This window comes from Andrena cerasifolii, chromosome 13 (genome assembly GCF_050908995.1).
Source record: "Andrena cerasifolii isolate SP2316 chromosome 13, iyAndCera1_principal, whole genome shotgun sequence".
NCBI classification, from domain to species: Eukaryota; Metazoa; Arthropoda; class Insecta; order Hymenoptera; family Andrenidae; genus Andrena; species Andrena cerasifolii.
In genome coordinates, this window is record NC_135130.1 from 8,430,450 (window position 1) to 8,454,242 (window position 23,793).

General features: G+C 43.7%; 3 protein-coding genes across 5 annotated transcripts; 2 read left to right on the forward strand and 1 right to left on the reverse strand.

Moving 5' to 3' along the window:
• On the reverse strand, window positions 1-16,723 carry LOC143375902 (uncharacterized). Of its 2 annotated transcripts, XM_076825525.1 has the most exons (6): window positions 16,499-16,723; window positions 15,640-15,903; window positions 15,346-15,494; window positions 11,284-11,466; window positions 1,276-1,815; window positions 1-409 (listed from the first exon to the last, which is right to left on the reverse strand). In XM_076825525.1, the coding sequence occupies exons 2-6, from the start codon at window positions 15,874-15,876 to the stop codon at window positions 220-222; spliced, it is 1,299 nt and encodes a 432-aa protein (XP_076681640.1). In that variant the 5' UTR covers window positions 15,877-15,903; window positions 16,499-16,723; the 3' UTR covers window positions 1-219. The 2 variants fall into 2 exon arrangements, with proteins under 2 accessions (XP_076681640.1, XP_076681641.1); XM_076825526.1 differs by lacking the exon at window positions 11,284-11,466 and having other exon boundaries at window positions 16,499-16,686.
• LOC143375903 (carbohydrate sulfotransferase 11) lies at window positions 2,457-14,251 on the forward strand. Of its 2 annotated transcripts, XM_076825527.1 has the most exons (7): window positions 2,464-2,788; window positions 6,018-6,190; window positions 11,674-11,930; window positions 11,999-12,239; window positions 12,354-12,533; window positions 12,599-12,756; window positions 12,815-14,251. In XM_076825527.1, the coding sequence occupies exons 1-7, from the start codon at window positions 2,776-2,778 to the stop codon at window positions 12,900-12,902; spliced, it is 1,110 nt and encodes a 369-aa protein (XP_076681642.1). In that variant the 5' UTR covers window positions 2,464-2,775; the 3' UTR covers window positions 12,903-14,251. The 2 variants fall into 2 exon arrangements, with proteins under 2 accessions (XP_076681643.1, XP_076681642.1); XM_076825528.1 differs by lacking the exon at window positions 6,018-6,190 and having other exon boundaries at window positions 2,457-2,788.
• Window positions 16,724-17,967: 1,244 nt separating the features above from the next.
• Elp1 (elongator complex protein 1) lies at window positions 17,968-23,789 on the forward strand. The gene is made up of 12 exons (XM_076825432.1): window positions 17,968-18,584; window positions 18,671-19,099; window positions 19,171-19,668; window positions 19,732-19,946; window positions 20,012-20,418; window positions 20,682-21,759; window positions 21,842-22,035; window positions 22,100-22,361; window positions 22,744-22,880; window positions 22,959-23,113; window positions 23,554-23,617; window positions 23,680-23,789. Exons 1-12 carry the CDS (start codon window positions 18,144-18,146, stop codon window positions 23,739-23,741), a joined length of 3,942 nt encoding a protein of 1,313 aa, XP_076681547.1. The 5' UTR covers window positions 17,968-18,143; the 3' UTR covers window positions 23,742-23,789.
• The last annotated feature ends 4 nt before the right edge of the window (window positions 23,790-23,793 follow it).

The following is a 23,793-nucleotide window of genomic DNA, read 5'->3' on the forward strand; positions in this document are numbered from 1 at the left end:
TTATCCGTGTGAATAATCGTTTAATAACATATACACGTACATACATTATTTACATGTAAATAATCTAAATCTGAAATAGAAAGAGCGTAAAAATTCGCGGAACGCAGTGGAAGTATGTGAATCTTAATTACTTCGAAAAATTTGTCTAAAATTGCCGCGAAAAAAGATAGATTCGAATTTATCCATTGCGAGGATATAAGCGGAATCTGTTCTACCGTATCACTGGATAAGTAGGTCGGTTTTAATTCTCGCCATTTGCCGCTCCGCGTCGCTGGTGTCTTCCAGATACATTTTCAATTCATCCACGAGGGCAATTGCAGCATTCAGGGGCTTATTAGATTCTTGGACGGTCATGTCTGGAAATTGGTCCCGTAGAAGTCGCAATATTATGTTCATCTGACTGTCACACCTGCGAAAACATGAATCCGTGAGTCATTCGCTAGATAGGCTGAGCCACCTAGCTTCACCATCCGAAGGGGGGTTGGTTATATGAAAAAAGGTTTCAAAGAAAAATTGTATCTTTACTTCATAAAGTAGATTTACCAATTAAATGCAGCTGTATTTAATTCTGCGTTAATTAAAGGTAACGTTAAGATCCTCGAAGCCTCGGAACCCCTCGAAACTCAAAATTTCGAGTGCCTAGAGAATTTGTATATTTATTTATTTATTCGTATTCTGTTTAACTACGGTCAATACAGGTTTATGCAAGAATTTGGTTAACTTCAGTTCTTGAAGCAAGATATTCCACTTGCAAAACAGAATCAGCAATTCAAGTTTCGAGAGTTTTGAGAATTTTGAGTATCGAGAGTTTTGAGTTTCGAGAGTTTCGATAGTTTCGAGAGTTTTGTGTTTTGAGAATTTTGAGTTTCGAGAATTTCGAGAGTTTCGAGTTTCGAGAGTTTTGAGTTTCGATAATTTCGAGTTTCGAGAGTTTTGAGTTTCGAGAGTTTCGAGAGTTTCGATAGTTTCAAGAGTTTTGTGTTTTGAGAATTTTGAGTTTCGAGTTTCGAGAGTTTTGAGTTTCGATAATTTCGAGTTTCGAGAGTTTCGAGTTTCGAGAGTTTCGAGTTTCGAGAGTTTCGAGTTCCGAGAGTTTTGAGTTCCGAGAGTTTCGAGTTTCGATCATTTTGAGTTTCGAGTTTCGAAAGTTTTGAATTTCGAGAGTTTCGAGTTTCGAGAGTTTCGATAATTTTGAGTTTCGAGAGTTTCGAGTTCCGAGAATTTAAAAATTAGGTTCGAACCCACCCCTACTCAAGGGTATTAATATTCCTTTACCTAGAAAAGATCCTTAATCTGGCCTCCCCGTCGATTATAGGCAGTATCTCGACTAAACAATACATCAGCGATCCAGTAGCCTTGAGTGCATAAACGTCCGCGCAGATTTCTTTGAAAGATGTGTCTCCCAAGAACGCCAGGAGGGACTCCCCTCTCCCAGGGTTTCCCTCGATTTGTATGCCGACCGTCTTCTCCATCGACATGCTCTTCAATGCCAGAATACTTTGCTCCACGTCGGTGGAAAATTTCAAGCCGCAACTATTGCTGATCGTCTCTCCCACGAGAAGTCGAACAGTCGCGATGGGAGTTTGATACTCCCTCTCGTCCGCATTATACGAAATCGTTCCGTAAGCGTCGCAAAAGGAATTTGTATCGTATGCAGGCAGATCGAGAACCACAGTGGCTACCGCTTCCATGCGAGATTTAATCGTATCGATTCGATACCAAAACGGACTGTCCACCGTAGACCAAAACGTCGACGTGCCAGTAATCGTATCGACGCCTTTAAACGATACGTAAAACTGGGGGTTGCACAGCGTTCTGAAACCATATCACACATAAAACTTAATTAATATGTTTCTACACACTTTATTACCTCCTGCTTGCACAACTGTTTGCACGTGTGACGCTTATGTATTTGTATTCTGCCTAAGCCACTGCAGCGTTTGTTTTCATTTTCACTATCTGTGCGGATATCAATATTGCACCAGTGAACCGAGTTTAAAGCGAGTGCTCGCTAATTTTAATTGCAATAATACATGCATGAGTACAAAGCACTAAGTGCAGGCTGCTAACAATATTATACAATAAATGCTGTTTTATTTATTACTTTCACTGATCCATTTACTTATTAATATATTACAGAATAATATAAACTGCCGCCGGTGCATCCTCCAACTCAAAAACTATTAAACATTTCGAGCGAGGCACCGCGCAGTTGAAAAATTGATAAATAATTATGAAGCTTATTTCCCTTCCCATCAACGTTCCAGCAGAAATACACAGAACCCACTTAACCCACGACAGGTTGGTTACGACAGAAGTCATGATTCGCATAACGCGGCAATAAAAGCCTCATTTCCATTGCTGCAGATAATGGATACAATTTTCATTAGTTGACAAAAGAACAGGAAGGCATTAACAAGATCGAAGTCGGTGCGCGTTCGAAGCGCAATTTCCATGCAGCGCGCATGCGCAGCGGCGAATCGACCCGCGAAAACGCCGGCCAATGAGCGCGCGCATGCAGGTAGAAGGCGACGCGGGATGGGAGCGTACAGTTCCTCAGTAGTCTGCAGGATGCCGCCGTGAACGCCTCGCGCCCGTGCACTCTACCGTTCGATCTGTCAACTTCGTCACGTGTGTCGGGAGTTCGCCAACAATCGTGTGCCTGGATTCGCTCGTCGAGGACTACGATCGCAGGACAAGAAAAAAAGGCGAGAGGTGGCTCTTGTGCAGTGGCTGCGATAGATGCATCGTTGAACCCTCGCGCATCGGGCGTATATGTCCATTGGAAGTACGTACTTACGCATCGTCTGGTTGCTAGCAGAGTACAGAAATAGGAAAATTAAAGAGTCATTAATTACTCGAGCACTTAGCAACGTAAGAGTGCTTCTTCTTTCACAGTAACTCGGCTAACAGTCTTTGAGTCCCGAGGGGCTTTAATAGAACACTGTTTGTGTGTATTAAAAAAAAAGGGTTAGGTTAGCCTTACTCGGTATAGTGCAGAAGAAGTGGCGCTCTTTCGGATAAAAGTGGCTCGCTTTTGGCGTCAATTCTTGCAGGTGTCTCTAAGTTAATTTCTGAGATTTCTGTGGTGTGGTAGGTACTCTTCTGGCAGACCGAGGATATCCACGTCGTTTCGGTGTTTTATATACGAGTGCATGTCTGGATGTTGTGGGAATGTATCGAAGTGGAATTGCCTCGTAAGAGAAAGGTTAAGCTAGGTGAAAGGAAGGGTGTCCTTTGACCCATTGACCCGAGGAACTCGCAGCGTGCAAATGCATCTCTCGCATTCGTGGTTTTCTGATCGGGGTCGCGATTGTATATGTGTGCGATGCTCGTGACTCGCTTAGGATCGTGTCCTTGCCCTTTCGATAAGCGACGCTAATTTCTCGGCGTGACCAATGCTCGGAAGGATATTTACTCGCGTGGCATTGTGTTTGCACGTACAATACGTGGGATTACCTAACTTTACGACTGCGCAATTACTTGCGTTTAAACAGCTTGGATATCCGGAATGTGTTAGAATAATTATACTAATCATAATATTGGAGAAATTATTTTTTCTTCCCTTTTGCTCTCAATGCCTCGCAAGGGATGATCCCGAGCCCGGAAATTCAAAAAATTCTGAAACCTCGTGAATATGTAGGGGATTTCCTCCTGATTGTAACGCAATTTTTTTTCGCTGCCCAAATTCATTCGAAGGGGGTGAAATTCACCCCTGAAAATTCGGCTGTTTTCCGATTTTGTGTTATAACTCCCGAATTGTAAGAGATAGAAGAAAAGTTTCAAGACAAAAGTTACTTCTTTTAATTAGATCTATCATTTGGTGAAAACAATTGTTTTACAGTTCACGAGTTACAACACAAAGTCGGAAAATAACCGGATTTTCAGGGGTCAATTCCACCCCCTTCGAATGAATTTGGGCAGCAATGAAAAATTATTGCGTTGTGATCAGGAGGAAATTGTCTACATATTCACAAGGTTTCAGAATTCGTTGAATTTCGTATTTAAATGCAAAGATTTTGATGGCACTCGAATCTGCTGCGCCACTTTCAAAGTATATAATGCAACTTCGTTCTTTTTTGTAGCTTGACAGAGGGTAGAAAACTGAAGAATTTTTATACAAAGTTATATTAAAATAAATGTGGCAACTTTAAGGCTCGTTCACATTAGTCAAGTTATTTGCTTGAATTGAAACTTTTACTTTGAGGTATTACTTGACTGGAAATATCCTTTCAGGTTTCTTTCGAGTTTGAAGTGAAGGGTGGGGGGTAAAAACGAGGAATGTCCATTTTTAGTGATTTTGCGATTTATAGCGTATTTTGTTGGTGGCAACTGGGACCGCAGAGCTGTCGAGTCACAAAGGGTTGTAGAGTTCAAATGCCCCTATAAGGTAACGTTAAATTTTTTATATAGGCACAGGTTGAAAACAGGTAATGTCTCTGCGCTGAAACAAAACACTTTCTTTTCTCGATAAAATTGTTTCGTGACATTCACAGTTTTCCCCCCTTTACCCTTCAAGGGATGCAGAGATTCCTTCACCTTTATTTGCTTTGAAATACAACTCGACTAATGTGAACGAGGCTTAAGGACTGATTTCACCCCTTCGGAGTAAATTTCCCCGGAAGAAGAAAATTGCTTCGTGTGTACTACAATGTGCTCTACATCCGTACTCGGAATTTTCCAGTTGGGAATGCTGCCTTGGCAGCTGAATAAGCAAACCACCGTTTTTTTTCTGAGAATGTTAGTGTGCAAGTGCAAAACGATACTTGGGCACAGAAGCAAAGTATATCGCATCAATATCGACGATCACGATATTATTTCGTATCGAGTTGCTGCGACGACTACGTAGCAAACGGAATCTATACTCATTCGACATTTTCCATTCGATGCACTTATATACTTATGTACCAATTAAATGAGTTATTTGAGGAAGAAGCGGCGTAAGACCTTCTGTATCGCGGCAGAAATTCAGATTTTTAGAAAACTAAACTGTAATGTTGAAATATAGAAAAATAGTAGATTCGTAATATTAAAGCTCCTCTTTATTCCATTTTAATTTCAACGCTTAATTGAGGCACAGCTTATTCCTTTGAATAAAAGTTCCGCAAATGTGTTAACCCCTTAACGCCCAGACCCTTTGAATCGTTATTTCAAAATTCTGAGACTGATATATGTGTTGTATCTTGTTATTTTGAAATGGAAAATATCGATTTTAAACGTAAAAAAAATTAAAAAAGAACAATAAAGTTTTGAAGAGAATATTTGTTTTTTTTATACCAAAAACACTGAAATCTACTTTACGATCAGGAAAACGGATGGTTGCTAATAAAAGTTAAATATAAACAGGCGATAGAATTTTACGCGCTTTTAAAATGTTAAAGGGTTAAAGCCACAATTCCACGTGTAGAATGCACCCACAAGACATAAGTTCTTAGAACGCGTTAAAGAAATATGTAGTGGTTTTGCGATATATTAAAAACTTCACTGACACTTTTATACTTAATTTTTAGGTAAAAGATGACAATTTTTTTCAAATATTCGCCATTTTCACAAAAAATCATACTTCGAAAAATCCCTACATATTTCTTTAGATTGTTAAATCGAAAAGATCCTCTGAAAGTTTCAAGCGAATCGGATGAAAATTGTAGACGTTAGGCCGCCCACCGATGGGGGGCCGGAAAAAGAAGCTTACTTGGACCGGTCCCAGCGACGCCATTTTGTTCGAAGGGACCAAACAAAAATTTGTTGTAGCCTTCAATAGTTGTATAATAAATGCTTAGTTATAAATTTTTAATTTTCTTTATTATTTATTATCCTCAACAACAAAAAATCTTAACGATAGCTGCTATTTTTCGAATCCAAAGTGGTGTAACTCCTTAAGCCACCGTCTCGCATCTTCGTTGGCCACAAAACGTCCCAAAAGAAACGTAGCTTAGAGTCGCGACGTGTGATCGCGGCTTAAGCCTTCATCGTAATCCAGTCTCAGACTCTCTCCATCGATTTATCCCTGATTTCAGTTCGACATGAGTACAGAAGGAAGATCGTGCATCGCGAGAAGATGACACCGCGACGTCACGTATTCTCGGCAATTCGGCGAACACTTTTGGCCGGCGGTGTGCTGACGTTGCTGGTGCTGGCGCTGTCGAGCCAGGATGCCAGCAACAGCGTGCAGCAGAGCCTTTTGTTGGAGGTGAGTGCTGGATCTTTTATCTACGGCGCATCCCCGGCCCCGCAGTACGGCCCCCTTTTGTCCGCGGAGAGAGGCCGGGCGAGAGTCGCGCGCGGATTTAGACCACCGGAAAATTAGGCGGTTCGCTTTCTGAAGAACAATTATCCGGCCCCTCGAAGAACACCCGGGCGAAGAGTCGTTCCACTTCGAGGAGATGGAACAAAAAGGCCCCCTCCTGCCTCACCCAGGCTGGCGAAAGCTTGCGCGAGAAGCTTTTCAAGGATACCACGTTCAGTCCAAGGCAGTCCGCATCTTGCACTATTTTCCTCCTAGGGAACTCGAAGAATCTGGCGGCGAAGATGATTGGAAGTGATTCGGGTCAAAATTCCGCTTGGCTCCCGACGATGTTGTATCCGCGGTCCTCTGTGGTCTGACATTTCCTTGAAGGACCACCTTCGCCATCCGGAATATACCGCACGAGTTATCTCGCGATCAGAACTACCAGCAGAATTTAATCGATGCGCGAAGAGTCCGATTCTATAGGGAGCCTCTTCGCTCTCTTCTATCGCCCCGTCTTCGGAGGTTGCATGGCGAAACGGTTCTCCTTACGTAAAGGAACGCGGGCACAGATTGGCAGAGTTCCAGGCGCAATGCGGCACACGAATGCAGCCCGCCTGATACGGCCCCTTTAAGCATGCAAAGGGTGGTTACAGTTACCCCTCAATCTCGGCGATCGCTATAGCGGCTGGGATCGATTCCCCGGCGATGCGAACGATTGCTGTTTCATTCGGCGCTTCTGGCGGCTCAAAGGAGCGCGTGCAGCGTTCGTGGTAGAAGAGAAGCTCTAGTAGTCTCGATTCCCCGAGGAATTCCCAGTGTGCCGAATAGTTTACGAGCGTACTAGATGAAAGTAGCGGCGAATATTTAGGATACCTTGGAGCATCTATCTCCCAAGTTCCTTCGAGCGAAAGGTCCGTACACTCGTAGCGTTCGAGTACCCATTTAGGCGTACATAACCCCACTAATCCGGCGTCTAAAGATGCCCCGGCTCTCGGGGCAGCGGCATGCCCAATTGAGCCGGCGAATATTCCGCGCTTTGATTTCCTTTTCCCCGAAGCACTTGCCCCGGCCCAACAGGCGCTTCAATTAGCGACGAGTCGTCCGCTCCATATAGCTCGCGACGATAAAGGGGGCAAGGGCTTCGCGGGAGGACGATACCCGCAGCGACAATCTTTCTGGATCGCCAGCGATCGATCGCCTCGAAGCGCCTGGATTCGCGACGAGCTTCGCGCGATCCACTCGCGGCCACTTTAGCGGGGAAACACTGTAACCGTGGGAAGTTATACAACTGGATACTGCGAAGCGCTACGTAACCACGCGAACGGGTTACGTAATGTGTGTGCGTGTACACAGAGGATGGTCCAATCGAGAATCTGCAATTGGGTCAATGTTAGTGGGAAAAGCACGTGTATCGACGAAAGATAAACACAATTGGCGTGGCGGCGCTGCAGGCTCGTTACTTCCGGATGCCGCGTGGGTTAGGTAATTCGCATTACGTCCGCGACACGCTTATTCGCGCTGGATTACGCATCGGGCTCTCTGTGGCGATTAGTTCTCGCGTCTCTCGTAATTCCGTATCGGCGAGATTTTGCGCTTTCTGCTGTTGGCTTGTTTTTCTTTTATTGGTTTTTTTTTCTGTGTTTAAACAGGATGGGCGTTTCAAGCTTATCGCTTCAATTGCCCAACGAGCTACATAGTCACCGTCATCTTTTTTCCCCTCCTTCGAGTCCCGGCAGCAGGCGGCGCACCGGGAGAAAAAGTTGGTCTCGCCCATCTTTCTACAGTACACCACACCCCGTGATGCTTAAACTTCGGTGATCTAACGAGAATCCGTGTTTCCATCACGGCCACCGCCGCTGTTTTTCCGCTTTGTTTGAAGCCGGATCGTAAGCGTGACTCTGTACTTTGACGGATGCAAAGTCCAGGAAGCAGCGCGCTGCACCACCCGCGTGGCCCACATTCGCGGCGTCGGCTGTCGAGGCTCTAGACGGAAATCAATAAACGGAAGCCGGCTGCTTCTGCATTCGGTGTTTCCGCCTGGCCGGCGGCTGTCGCGGCTCTTTTCTTTCCTCCTGTCAACCGGACAGATTGAGCACCGCGCCCGCTCGGCTGGGGGATCTGTGGTTTCAGATGAACGGCGCTCGGGGGATCTCAGACAGTTATCCGGGCAGTTTAACTTGACTGATGAAACCAGAATAGGTGTTTTCTGGGCGGCAGATCTGCTGGGCTGAATGTCTATTAAAATGGAGGTCTTAGGCAATTATATAGACAGTTTTAAATTGACTGATGAAGCCAGAATGGGTGTTTTCTGGGCGGCAGACCTACCGGGATGGAGATCCATTGAAATGGAGGCCTTAGACAGTTATTTAGATGCTTCGCTGCAGTTATGAATGCAGCATAGGTGTTTTCTGTGTGGGAGATCTATTGAAACGGAGGTCTTAGACAGTTATCTAGACAACTTAACTTCAGTTACGACAATAGAATAGGTGTTTTCTGGGTGGGAGATCTATTGGGGCAGAGATCCTTTGAAACTGAGGCCTTAGACAATTATCTACGCAGCCTATCTTCAGTTATGAAAGCAGAATACGTGTTTCCAACGTAATAGATCCATAGAGCAGCAGATGTATTCGCATGGAGCATCTTAGACAGCTACCTGATGGCTCAACTTCGGTTATGAAACTGGAACAGGCAATTTCTCCTATGGTAGATCAATTGAACTAAAAATCTATTCAATCTCTGAAAGATTACCGATTGCCATTACTCGGTGGCGGATTTAAGGCTGCCATCTCACTGGGCCTTAAATGTGTGAGTACGCTCACCTAAGCTAGGAAAAGCGTGTACGTATACGCGATATAGTAAACAAACCATTTCAACCAACTTTCGTCGTGGAATCGGTAAGAAGGAAGATTTTGCGGGTATTGTTGCCTCCAGTAGACATCTGTGCCGGCAGGTCTGGTCCGTTTGAACGGGAATAAGCACTGTACGTTGAAATAATAATTAACTTATGAATCGTGTACTGAGGTCAGCTCGAAAAGTGACAGAATGAGGCTTCAAGGGTTTTCCGTCAGAGGCGTTGATGGTATATTCGAGCCACGTAGCACCAGCATTGGTTCAAATCCAAGCTAGCATAGTTGCCGATACCTATGGAGAGTCGTATCGCGTTGTTGCCGCATTTCGCAGATTTCTGCGTGCACCGCGGGGTCGTTCTTCAAAAAAATAATTTTTTTAATCTAAGGCCTTCATTCTTGAGGCCCCCCGAGGCCCGAACCGAGCGACATTGTATCGCTCACCCGCCTAACCTGCCGCCAGGAGTTGCTCGGCGATGTACATATCACCAATTATGCAGAAACAGAATTTCACTATTTTTCATCGTATCAATATGAAAGTGATTTTCGATTAAATTTTCTCTACCCCTCAATATGTAGGTATTAACTATACTAAGCAATACATTAATTTGCTTGCGTTGTTTGGTTGAAAAAAATCCCGAAAACATCCTTACTTTTCAGACCATTACAGTGATCTGCGCTCTTAACAGGGCGACCGATGAGCAGTTGCCACCTGGGCCCCTACTCGGAAGGACCCATCAGGGCCCCATCCTTAAAAAAAATTATGATTTTATGCAAACTATATTTTTTTCTGTATCATTACACTGAGCCCGTTTTCAGTGAACTACCGCTTTAGTTTCACGAAAAATGGGCCCCTGCTCGGAAGGCCCCATCTTTAAAAAAATTATGATTTTATCCAAGCACTTTTTTCCTGTACATTTACCCCCTTTTGGTAGACTACCTCTTCATTTTCCCGAAAAAATGGGCCCCTCAAACGTTTGCCACCTGGGCCTTTTTTTCTTAAATCCGCCAAAATACGTGAATAGAGCTTATAATCTTTGGTGACCCAGTGGTCTATGAAACTAATAATCGCTCACCTAAATTACTTATCAGTCCCTTTCAATGGCCACAGAAAAGGATCTTTATCTCTCAAGAGATCGAAGATCTTTCAATATTCATCAAGCAAACCTCGTTTAGCATAAACATGCTCGAAGTTCACGAGCAGTTAGTGCACGCTGGGTGGAGAGAACGCGGGATATCGATTAACCTATGACCGATCCCAAGGTCTCGGGATTAAATAGAATTACACAGCGACTTGCGCGCGTGTATACACAATGATCCCCAGAAAGCAGTGCCGCAAGTAGAAAATTGCAACATTATATACACTTCCAAAGTGGAGTGCGCGCGAACGAAGGGGTCGGCCTTTCCCGCATTCGTCGCGCAGAAGTAAATTGCCCGAGATAATTGGGCGCTCTGCTGTGTGACATCAGAATAGAATATTCCCAGCCGTGATCATCGCGAACGCTCTGAAAATTCTAACAAGCCGCCTAATTAAGCCATTCAGCCGGCGTTATTACTGCACAGAGCGTCCCGTTCTGGCGTCACGGTGCCTGCGCATAGACCTCCGCATAATTCAGAAATGAGTATACCTCGAAGATTGCGTTTAATTGGAAAATTGGCTGTAAGAAGGCTGCCTTTCCGCCACTGAGCCCTAAGAGCAGTGGCAAACTTTGCGGATCAGGCGATTCTAATAAGAATCTCTCTACCGCTGCGGAGCTGCATCGATGTAGGCGTGCAGTGGTTGCCAAGTATTTCGATTAATTGCAGAAATTATGAAATTGGATTGACCTTGCGCGGGACGAGTGGAAGGTCGGTGCACGTAGTAGCCGCGCGGCTGAAATAGGAAAACGGCTTTCTGCTTCCGAAGCTCTTCAGGCTAATCGGCTGAAAGCCCGCAAGTGTCGCTCGGCGATTCGAAGCGTTTAGTTCGGATAATCACCTATCGACTGGTCCCACGAAAGGGGCACGATGAAATCGAGGGTGAAAGTTTTAGGGCACACAGTGGCCAGGTGAACCTTCGCTCGGGGCTGCTCTGATAATTTCTAGGACTTGGGGTCTTGGTGGGAAGACACTGCGCCACGAGATGCTGAAAATAATTAGCAGATTAGATACACAAGTAGCTTGAAGCATTAAGTGTGCTATGGTACTTGGATACTTTGTCTCGCTTACCTAACAGGGAGGGTTTGAGTCCGACGAGCCTTGTGGGCCCTTGCTGAGAAGTTAACGCAGGAATGCATGTGCCCAACTTTCTCTACGCTGGTCTTAGGAGCTTTGTTTTGAATCGAATGTTCAAATTCTTTCCTCGGAGGTTTGACGAGTCCCTCTCCTTGAAGTGCCCACACCTCTTGAGACCTAGAGTTGTTTACAAATGGAGCTGGCGACATCGATGCCTATCAGTTACAGAGGCTCGTATTAAATGGATGCAATTATAGCTTGGAATCTATACAGATCCTGTTCGTATCCAGTGTCTAAGATCGTTGCGTAACTCTTGGCAGATCGTTGTCATTTAATTTCATTAATAAAGCTTGAAGAAGAACACTTGGCTGTTAACGTTTCCAGGAAGACACGAACCTGACGCCGGAGGAGAGATTGATGGAGGAGGCGACGAACGCTGAGACGGAGCGTCGACTGAATTCTAGGAGGAGGTTCCTGACGGAGAAATGCTCAGAAGAGGGACTGGACCGGCTTGGGAACGATTCCCTCCATAGGCCCAACGCCTGGGAGTTCCTTGTAAATAGGGAGTACCATCTGATATGGTGCAACGTCTTCAAGGCAGCTTCTACGTCTTGGATGTACAATTTCAATCTGCTCGCTGGGTGAGATTCAGAGGAAATTGACCTCGCTAGGCATTTGTCGGCTACTAACAGCTGTATTGATCTTTCAGGTACAGTCCACAGTTTTTGAAGGCCTCGAAAGCTGTACCGGTCTCCCTGGCCAGGCAGAGGTATCCGAGGCACACGGCGGAAGAGCTGGCCAAGTTCCTAAACGACAGCATCAGCTTCCTAATCGTCAGGCATCCATTCGAGAGACTGCTGAGCGCTTACAGAGACAAACTGGAGCACAGCTTGCCGCACACTTTCCACAGTAATCTGGGGGCACACATCGTGTGGCACTACAGGTCTAGGGTAAGCGTTTCTTGTTAGTTAAACTTAAGAGACTACCTGCGCTTAAGTTCAAAGAACCTCTTCGAAAAGAAATACAGCATCCGTTCCATTCCCCTCGTTCCTGGCAATATTTAGGACCCGAAGACAAATGGGCGACACGGTCCAAGGTATCCCCTGTTCGAGGAGTTCGTCAGGTGGCTGCTGTGTCAGTGGAGAGCTCGCAACGAGCTCGACATGCACTGGACACCGGTGGTGAACTTCTGTACGCCTTGCCAAGTGCGATTCGATGTGATCGCCAAATTCGAGACACTTCACGTAAGCATTTCTCGAGGGATTCTCCAGACCAAGCCTCTGCTAAATCTACCTTTCCCTTTCTGAAGGAGGATCAGGACTATCTGATAAAGCAAGCCCGCGTGGGTCACATTATCAAACCGGAGTGGAAGAACCCCACCAGAGGCGTCCAGACGAAGGATGTGATAAGGAACTACTTCGCTCAATTGTCCAAGTCGCAGATCAAAGATCTGTACGAGATGTTTAGGTGAGTGTCCACAGCAGCTCCGACTGGCGCGCAGAGAACTTCTAACGTTCAATTTCAGGTACGACTTCGTCCTATTCGATTACTCCCCTGACGACTACATCGCGCTCGGGAGGGACGAGGACACTGTACTGATTTGTAAAAAGTAACGTCTGCTGGTCGCCGCTCGAGCGACGAGCGCTTTTCTTTCTCGGACCCTGAAGGACGCGCGTGACGTTGACTACAACGAAAATGCTAGATAGGGAATAACGTTTGCCGATATAACAAAATTAATTCTTAGTGTATTGTGCGTCCGCTGAGATGAGGATGAAGCTAATACTCAACCACCAGTGTTGAGGGTAACCGCGCGAGCACTGCTGCTGCATTTAAATTTTTGATAAATAACAAATGAATACAGTCTATTGAATTGTTGAGACCTGCGAGAGCCCTGGCGAGGTGTTTGTAAATTGTTGCGAGGTGATGCGGAAGGATTTTTAAAGATCTTGTATGTATGAGTTGAAGATGCCCTCGTTGCTTGACGACGTATGAATTTATCAGCTAGAGTTAAGCATATTTTGTTCGTCCCGCCGTCGAGTATCGAAAGGATACTTTCATTCCCGTAGAGTACGTAGAAACGAAGCTTCTCTTTTTAAGTCTTAGGCGTAGACGGTATTTATTCGTTACAAGCTCGCGGCTCGAGTCCGAGCGGTCGTTGCTCGCTTTTTTCTTGCTGAAGGTCGCGCATGCGACGGACGGAGTATCCAGCGAACGAAAGACGAAGCGGGACAAAGAGTGTCAGCGCGTCGTCTTGTACCGTTTCTCGCTCGCTTTCGTTTCATCTCGCTCTCGCCTTCGCAAGGCAGCAGTGAGCCAGAAATGGCGGGGCGCCGAGCTCATAACGTGTAGGCCGAACCGAGCCTATAACGAATAAATAGTGCAGTTAGTATTTTTCTGTTTACAAGACACATGGTCAGTCGATTACTAAAGTAAGATACGTTAGTTTTATGTTTCTGTGTCCGAAGAAACATATTTACGTTCCCCACGATTCTGTATATCTGTGTATATATATACATATGTCGATATAAATATTGTTATTATAGTTATTATCGTCATCGATGCAATGGTGATAATACTGCCTTAAGAAAATGTAGCGTGTAGCTGTATCAGTAAAGTTTATTAAATTATACGACTTCCAAACGCAAGAATGCATAGAAGTACATGTATTTCAATCTTTCCAATTGTCATTCACGCTTCGTAAGAAGCAGAATTAATTCTCCGTGTCGGATCAGGCTCGTTACGAACGCGTAGCAAAGTCCGCTTCGCTGTACGTGGTACTTAAATACACTATTTCCCAATGTTATACGATTTTATGTAAATAAAGTGCAATTCTTTTAACACGAGGACAAGCTAATGAGAGCAGATGCGACGTGGCAGAGTTTAAACCTTTATAATTTTATACCTTATAAGCGCAAAGCGACAATAATTATTTTGGGAAATAAAAGGACTTGAAAGAAGCAGATTCCAGGGGAAATTAGTTTTATTTATACGAAGCTACGTTTAATTTAACGCGGTAGAGATAATGCTAGTGGAAGTAAAGGTCTGATCGCCCAAGGTAGAATGTAGGGTGACGGTACCCAGTATCGCCTAGCAAAAGTTAAATCGCTGTCAATTGAATAATAATTGATATTTTTGCATGCAATTCGGTTCAAAGTAAGGAGAAATTATTCACCCTTCATGTAGCATAAGTTAGAATCGTTGAAACCTACAATTTTTAATTAGGAATTAAAAAACGTAAGAGGTGCAAAAATCGGGTGCTCATAAAAGTGTACCTAATATCGCCTACTCAAAAAACATTGATGAATTCATGTAGACATGAGTTTTTTAAAGTCATTTTCACGTGTGCTTTTATTATTTCTTGCGCTATAAATGTTTCTTTATCAATCTCTGGTTTTACTTTTATTACAAAAATATAGAAATAGGATTTTGAAAATATTTTATTTTTAACGTTCGAATGTACATGTTGGACAATTAATAAAGTTCATTTCGGCTGCTCCGCAAATTTCGTGACCCCACCTGTAACAAACATTACATCGGAACCACTGTTCTCCGGCAAGCAGTGTTGAGAGCACGCATACTGCTAAAAGAAAAACGCTAATTTCGTTACGAAAAATATTTGAATCGATTTCATTCCTTAAGTGCATCATTAATTAGGTATTTCTAGTAGATATTCTTGCATTCACAGAATTATTAGACTTACCTTCTCCGAATGTGCTGTAAAACCGTCGCAGTTCAATAAATTTTTACACTATTAAGGTTCACTAAAATACTTCCCCTTCTTTACACAGGATGCTGCAATTACAGTATGTCTTGCTACATATGTTTAGGTACTAATTCAGTGCAGAACCGATCAATCTTAGTGCTTACTTTACGAGATATAGCGAGTGGCGATATTAGGAACATAGGCGATATTAGGTACAGTCACCCTAATTCATAAAATTCCATTTTCTCTTCGATCAGGCAATACTCTACTATTTCTATCATAAACGCCGCCTTGGGGAATCGTCAACCTACCATTACGGCCCAACGATAGCTTGCAATCGATACTGTACTTACTCCGTTGAAGTGTTTTGTAGAACTACACCAATAACCCATTTATCGCAAACGACGCGCTTCCAAATACTCTGTACGACTAATATCTCCCTAGGCCTACGAACTCTGCGCTTCTCCTTCTTCACCACTGGTTGCCCATCGATGTTGTACGTCTACGGAATGTGAATATATTTTTACACATCGTACACATTCATATTTGCTTCTCGCAGAATTCTTTTCGCTACGAGTTGAAACCGAATTCAAATCTGGCATTATGCTTTCATGTTCAACAATCTCCCTCGTTATCGCATGACTTACGTTGCTATCAGAGTCCGAGGTAGCATTCTCCCCGTATTGAGCTTGGTATTGCAAAGACTTCAAAATGCGTCTCTTCGTGTCCTGAACTTCGTTGATGTCGCTGATTCTTTCTACGATCCGAGTTCGAACATCGCCCAGCTGCTTCGCCAAGTGCTCTTCTACGGCGTTCCACTTAGTAGCGGGTATTGGCAGCTCCTCGTCGCTGAGCGCAAACATGTCATCGTCGAATGACTCCATAGTGTTTCCAGCGACAAACGCAACAGTCTGTGAACGACCGTAATTGAATTAGCTATTAACAGTTAGGTATATATTATTAAAGTTTAAAAGAAAATTAAAACCGGCTTCAAAATAAGAAGAATGCACTAAAAAGTAAAAAATAATTTTTTCCCTTATTTAATGTACGACTTTCAATTTTTTTTAAGTCCGCGCTAATTTACGCAGTGCAAATGATGAGGCGCCGAAATAAAAAAATTGAGAGACGTTGATTAAGGGAAAAAATTATTTTTTATTTTTTAGTGCATTTTTTTGTTTTTTGAAGTTGGTTTTAATTTCTTTTTAAATTTTTCTATTTGATGGTATTTTTATATATTGACGCAACATGCTGAGGATATGCGCGCTCGTACATAAAATAATAATAATTAGGTGACGATAGTCTTTATTAACCTTTATTGATGCAGTAAGGTATGGGATCACCCTCTTTCGAATAAAAAAAAATCATCAAAATCGGCCCATACGCTGAGGAGTTATGCGGGGAGAAACATAAAAAAAAATACATACGGGTCGAATCTATAACCTCCTCCTTTTTGAAGTCGGTTAAAAATTAGATAAAGATTACTGCTAAGATCAGCTCATATCATACCAAATGATGTCTGCAGGGTAATTTTCATGACATCTCGAAGGAGTCTTAATTAAAGTGACTGTTAATGATCTTGGGGAAGCACGAGATTATCGTCACTTTATTGCTGTTACAAGTGGTTGCAAGTGTAGTTTGAATTTCTTCAGGGTTACTCATAAATAAACGCTACAGACATCTGGTGGTAAAACGCAGAACTGGAGTCCAGATCAGTTTGGATCAGGAAATTCAGGACCACGGGATTCTCGAGGAGGTAAGTATTAGAGGGAGAGGGAAAGTATGTGCAACTGCACTTTTAAAGCCCGCTGCACTTGCCGGTGCACTAAAGCTTACTAAACAGGGCACAATTTTCCCCCACGATTCTTTTCTATCTTCTTTTGGAATAGAGTTACAGCCTGGCAAAGTTCACAAAGTTGTCTCCTGCATGGGAAGCAGTTAATAGAATTTTTTCAATTGAAGGCGCCACTTTGATCGCGTCCCGATAGATGGCGCGCAGCGACAACTCCCGCGAAGAGCGTGCTCTGTTTCGCCGACTGTTTACAATCTTTCGAACAGCTGTTTCCAGCAATAAATAAACAATTATATTATCAAAATCCGTTGCGTAATAATCTATAAAGCCTCCGAAAGATACCTATGCACTCAGATTGCAAACTACAACTCCAAATATGTATAAATCATTTCCTGAAAATGAGAAATCCATCGAAACTGTTGACAAACTATCTATACTTATATAATCGTTGCGTCACTGATTCATCACCGTCCAGCCCAAACCGCTGACCCTAGAAACATGAAATCGAAGAGGATAATTTGCGACGTATGTGCTCGAGAAGATGGAAATATGGTTTCTCAGACTCCTTATTATTGCTTAGGCCCGATTAGATATCAACCTGGTTTTTACTTACAAAGGTTACCCACACAAACGCCTAAAAACCAGATTCAGCATTTTGCCCTAATCAACCCCTAAGGGGGTGAAAGGGGGTAAACCAGAGCAGGAACAGAGTCGTAGCACGGAAAAATTGTACTGCTTCAATTATTTTTATATTATTTGAATTTTCTTTCATTTTACAAGAGCAGAGAATGAAATGTTTTTAATAAATACCAGTTCTCAATTTCTCATCATTGAAAAAATATTATATCGTAGGGCCGCGCAGCCCGGTGTTAAGGAGGCATAGTAGGTGTTTTCTTTGCCCGAAAATTCAGCATTCTTTCTGAATTTTTTTCTATATGAAAATGAAAAGCTAGAAAGATGGAGTTTGTTGCAAACGAAAGATCACTGTTTGACAGTATTAAAAGAATTTTTACTTAAAAAAAAGCAGCTGGAACGGAGCAGGAGCTGAGCAAATCAAAAATTGGTCTGCTCCAATCCCCTGTTTACTAGTCCATTTATAAATTGGCGGTATATCCCTCTCCTTGTCGCACTCTCTGTCCCTCTCTCTTTCTCCAGTGACCAACAACCTCCTCCACCGCCCTGTGCTCCCGAGAACTCCGAAGAATTTCCTGATCGGTGGCCCATGCAAACACAACCTCTCTCGCAGCTTGCAGTCGCTTATAGGTTAAGTTCACCGAACATGCTCGCCTGCCTGCGATAACTCGCAAAGAACAACCCCAACAATTCCTCTACATCCTTGAAAGTAGAAACCACCATCAAACAATGAAGAATTTAACGGTAACTCAACGCGCCAGTCGGCTCTTCAAATCTTCGGAATATCAGCTCCTAAGTGATTCGAACGATTCGAAGATACTGTGCGCTGTTAATTCCATCAGCGATGAATTCTACCTGCTCTTGAAGAGCAAATTATTCAAGATCCCGTCGGACCACGAGGAAGACATAGTTCCCTTCGACGTCCCCGTGAACTTAAAACTCATCGACTTAGAATACAGCAGCATAACGCAGGAATTGTACGCCGCTTGCGAGTCCGGCGATATCATGCGAATGACCACTGTGGGACCCGAGTTCGAGTGCGAAGTAGTCACCGAACTAGGCATAAACCTGCAGTGCATGAAACTGAGCCCCGACCACGAGATAATAGTAGCGATTACGAAGAACGGTACTGTAATCACGATGGTGTCCACTTTCGACGTAATCGCGGAGGTAATTATCATTCTAATCGATCGCCGAAGCTATGTTAATATCCCGAGGAAGCGAGAGTAGAATATATAACAGCGTATGTATTTCAGGTAGATCTGTACGCTCCGGAATTCGGTCAAAAGCAGTTCGTAACTGTTGGCTGGGGTAAGAAGGAAACCCAGTTCCACGGGTCGGAGGGAAAGAGAGCGGCGCTGGCTAGGTCAACGGAGTTCTCCGAGAACGAGTCTGACGACGAGAAGTGCAGGATAACTTGGCGGGAAGACGGCTGTTTATTCGCTGTTGGCTTCTTACATCCCGAGAGCAGAGTCCGCCGGTTCAAAGTATTCACTAGAGAAGGCATCTTACAATACACGAGCGAACTTATCAGCGGGCTAGAGGAGCTGCTGTCTTGGAAACCTTCCGGGAGCTTGATCGCTGCGACGCAGAACGCAGCTAACAAGCACGTCGTCGTGCTTTTCGAGAAGAACGGCTTGAAGCACAGGACGTTCGCGCTGCCCTTCAAGCCGAATGAAATTAGAGTGCGTTGGAAGATTCTTTCTACTTTTAAAACTGCAAGCTTTATTCTATTCCCTTCGAAACTTGTCCGTAGGTGAAGGATTTGTTTTGGTCTCCAGATTCAGAGATTCTGACCATTCGGTGCCGAACGGGGGAAGACTCCTCTTCCGTCCTGCAACTGTGGACGGAGAATAACTACCACTGGTATTTGAAGCAGACGATCAAATTCTCCGCAGACAATCCGCTGATATTCGCGACGTGGAGCACGGTGTCCTTTCCTAAAAGATTGATCGTTCTAACGAAGCAGGAGCTTGCCACTTACGAGTACAATTGGTGCGTCGACCACAGCAGAGGCAGCAGTACACTCGACAAATCTGTCGTGGGAGTAATCGACGGGAATAACTTATTAATGACCGCGCTGAGAAAAGGCAGCGTACCTCCGCCAATGGCGCATCATACTTTAGAGACTTCCGAGCCCGTAAACGCCGTTGCCTTCGCACCGGACGCGGAAAGCAGAGACGCGTGGCTGGACAGCAATGCGTTGCTCTGTGTTTCTGCTAGTAATAGATTGATATTCTTCAAACACGTGATTGTAAGTACGAATATACTGGCTGAGATTTTGCTGGGGGATAACGGAAGGGTTTTAAACATTCAGGATTCATTTACGCTGGGATACGAACAGATTGGGTCGTACGATATTAAGTGGAACAGTTCGGTAGAGTTCAGAGACTCGACGTACAATATGCATCACTTTCTCTGGCTCGATGAGAACACTGTTCTGTGCTCGCTGTCGATGAGCAGCCACAGCTTCCTTTGCATCTTGAGTTTGAATGCGATAGATGACGAAGCTCGGGGTCAAGTAACAGTGCAGTACGTTCATGTTTTTAAAGATGCTAAGCAGAAGAGTACTCGTAAGCAGCGCAGCTTGTTTTCAGGCAAATGCACGTGATGGATGGGTTGATTCAACACATTGTTAGCTCTCCGGAGCCGAAGGAAGCTTATATCGTTGTGGGGAACTCTGTTATAAGATACACTACAGAGGCAGAATTGATTCCGACGGAGATACGATTGCAGGACTATGCTTACAAAGTCGAGGTGGTGAAGATTGGAGCGAAGCTCGTGGTCCTGTCTCTGTCCCACAGGAATTCTTTCTCCATAAATGGGAAGCATATTTCCAATAATGTTACAAGCTTCTGTGTCCACTCAGAATTCCTGCTTCTCACCACGCTGCAGCACACGCTGATCTCCGTAGGTTTGAACGAAGAGGACTTCGAGGTGCTAGTCAAGCAGGACTTGACTGTTAAGCCATGGGAGAGTCTTTCGAACGAGAGATCAGTCACAGGTAAAGCGCTGATGACTTACTGAGTTTAAGGGGGTAGGTTACCCTCAACAGCCCAAAATCAGGTCCTTCTTCAAACGCATATTCTGAAGTTATAAATGAATATAGAGATAATTTTTAAGCGACCGCCGACTGACCGGTTTTCACCCACGCGTTCGCCGCTACTCAAATGCCTATAACTTCAGGAATTTTTCGAATTTCAAAAAATCCATTTAAACGCGTATTCTTAAAAGGTTGAACTATTCGAAAAACGTCTATCCTTTCAGATCTGAATCTAAGGCGAGTGGAAAGGGGATCTCAGTTGATCGCAGCGATCCCAAAGGATTCGAAGGTGATTCTACAAATGCCCCGAGGAAACTTGGAATGCATACAGCCAAGAGCTTTATCTTTGTACATTATTGACATCTATTTAAGTAACTGCGATTACCTGCTCGCGTTCGACTTCATGCGCAGGCAGCGCATTAATCTGAATTTAATCTACGATCATGATCCGAAGAAGTTCGTGGAGAACGCCAAGAAATTTGTCGAGCAAGTCTTCAAGCCAAGCTGGCTGAGCTTGCTGCTGTCCGAATTAGTGGACGAGGACGTCACCACAACGATGTACGCGAATTATTACCGAAGAGATCCTACGAGATCAGAAACTGCTGCAACGAATAAGGTTGAATTGGTTTGCGAGCTATTGCGGAGTATTATGGAGGAGCGGATTAATAGAAACGATTTAATACAGCCTATATTGATCAGTCTGGTGAAAGACAAAAGGAAGCAGGGGCTGGAAGCTGCGCTGACTAAAATAAAAGAAATTCGAGAATCAGAGAAGAGCGCGGTGAATGTATCGTGCGTAACGTCGGATGAGGCACTGAAATATTTATTGTACATAGTGGATGTGAACGTATTATTCGATACAGCTTTGGGAATGTACGACTTTGATCAGACGATGTTCATTGCGTCGAATTCCCAGAAGGATCCTAAGGAATACATCCCATTCTTAAACGGCCTGACGAAGCTGGATGAGAATTATATGAAGTACTCCATCGATGTACACTTGAAGCGCTACGAGTCCGCGCTAGAACACGTAGCGAAGGAATCCAGCAGATTCGACGAGTGCGTGAATCTGATACGCAGCCACGATCTGTACGCGAAGGCTCTGAAACTATTCGAAAAGGACAGCGAACAGTACAAGGAAGTAGCGAGGATTTATGGAGAATTTTTGCTAAAGAAGAGACTGTATCAAGAAGCCGGAATCATGTTCCATAGAAGCGACAGTTTGAGAGAAGCTTTGAACGCGTACAAATTAGCCGGCAGCTGGCAAGAGGTGATCATCCTATCCACGCAAATGAAATTAAGGTGAGAGGATTCATCATTAGGAGTAAGTGTAGCCTAAGTGTGCCAAACTCTGGCGAATACAAATAATTAAACACTGTTTCAGCGCGGCGGAGTTGCAGGTGCTTTACAAAGAGCTCGTGGAGCGGTTGAAGAGCGATAAGAAGTACGAAGAAGTCGCTCACATTTTGATAAACTACTTGCAAGACTTCGAGGAAGCGGTGATTTCTTTGTGCAACGGGAAACATTGGACGGACGCTGTGAGAATTGCTCATAACAGCAATTGCCTTGATCTGATCGGTACGCGCAATTCCATTTTTATTGTTATTCACCCTGCAAAGTATAAGGGTAATTTACATTTCAGAGGCGCGCGTGAAGTCAAGTGTATACGAATACGCGGACCATCTGATGTCTCAGATACAAAAGAACAGGCAAGAGTTTGAGCAGTACAGATCACGGCTAGCCACGGTCAGAGTTAATATTTCGCAGAGAAGCGCGAAGTCCTGCGACGGGATAGCTGATAACGAGTCAATATGCGATAGAGGTATTTCAGACATTCTCAGCGATACAAGCAGCGTTTCCGGTTCCACCACGAGTCCGAAGTCGAAATTCTCCAGTTTGTCCGGGTAAGGCATGAATGAACATGGGTGCAGGCCGGGCTAGTTGCATGGGCAAAGTGTTTGATGCGCACAGGCGCCGCGAAGCGTCTGAAATACCTAAAAAAAAATTGAGATCAATTTTTAAATTAAAAGTGAATGGCATGTTTTGATTTATAGTCTTCTCTCGATATGTTGCCGCGACCCGGGACCGGCAGCGGTAATATATCGAGAGTGGGACACGATTCTGAGTACGCTCGCTTTATTCTCCATTTATTGAAAGAAAGAATTTGTTTTGGAAGAGCGCCAAACATCTATCGCACGCAAGAAAAACCACGCGCGGGGCCTGCATATGTGTATCTGGACTGAATAATTCGCTGTGTCAACGAGGTATACACTTAATCAATTTCAGGAAGAGTTATAGATCGAGCAAGAATCGCAGGAAACACGAGAGAAAGTTGCTGAGCTTGAAACAAGGCAGCGCCTTCGAAGACTTGGCATTGATCCAAGCGTTACATCAAATTGTCAGTAATACGTATAAAGAGAAGGGTCTGTATGTCTGTTTATAGTCGAACGCAAAGGGTAGATGTAGCTGTGAAAAATTTGTGTCGATAATTTTTGGTTTAGGTGACTTGTACGCGTTGGTACAGATGCTTGTGTATTTTAATGACGATGAGTACGCAGAAAAGTTGCAGAACTGTATGGAACAGTTTCTGCTTTTGATAAAGAGGAGTAAATCTGAGATTTGGGACAAATCTGCACCGTCGAGCCTGACGGAGATGGTACAGAGCTCATATTTCCAATTGAGGATCTTGGAGAAAGACGGGTGTTTTAGTTCGGACGTGTAATATACGTAAAAAAAATTCTACATCGTTTTGGTGCACGTTTCATGCAAATTGGATAATAAATGAGCGAAATATTAATATTAATAGAAATAAAATCAAAACATCAATATTAATAGAAATAAAATAGAAGTATTCATATTCATATTTTTATTATAGAATATTTTTTCGCCAAAAATAGAAATAAAAACTTATCAACTCAATAACTACTACTTATTGCATAAAAAATATATTTCTCAATTCGCGTTCTATTTTTAATTGTATAAACAGTTTTTTCTAATTTACTCGAAATTGCTAAAGGAGCTGCACCCCTCTTGCTGCAAGGTCCTAAATTAGTTTAATCGGAAGCGACAGAAATTGATTACGTAATCATATTCCAGGAGAATGCAGAGCTTTCATTGTCGACAGAATCGCAAGGATTGTCTGCATCTAAAAAATTTATTGGTAAGTTAGGATCGCTCGCTAATATGTTACGAAACATTCTATTTTATTGAATCACATTTCAGAACTGTACGTTGCACAACCGCCAGTAAGTAATTCCTTACCTTGGAAATTGAATATATTTTAATATTTCATTACGATGGATGTTTTATGAAAATATACCACTGGAAATTAATCAT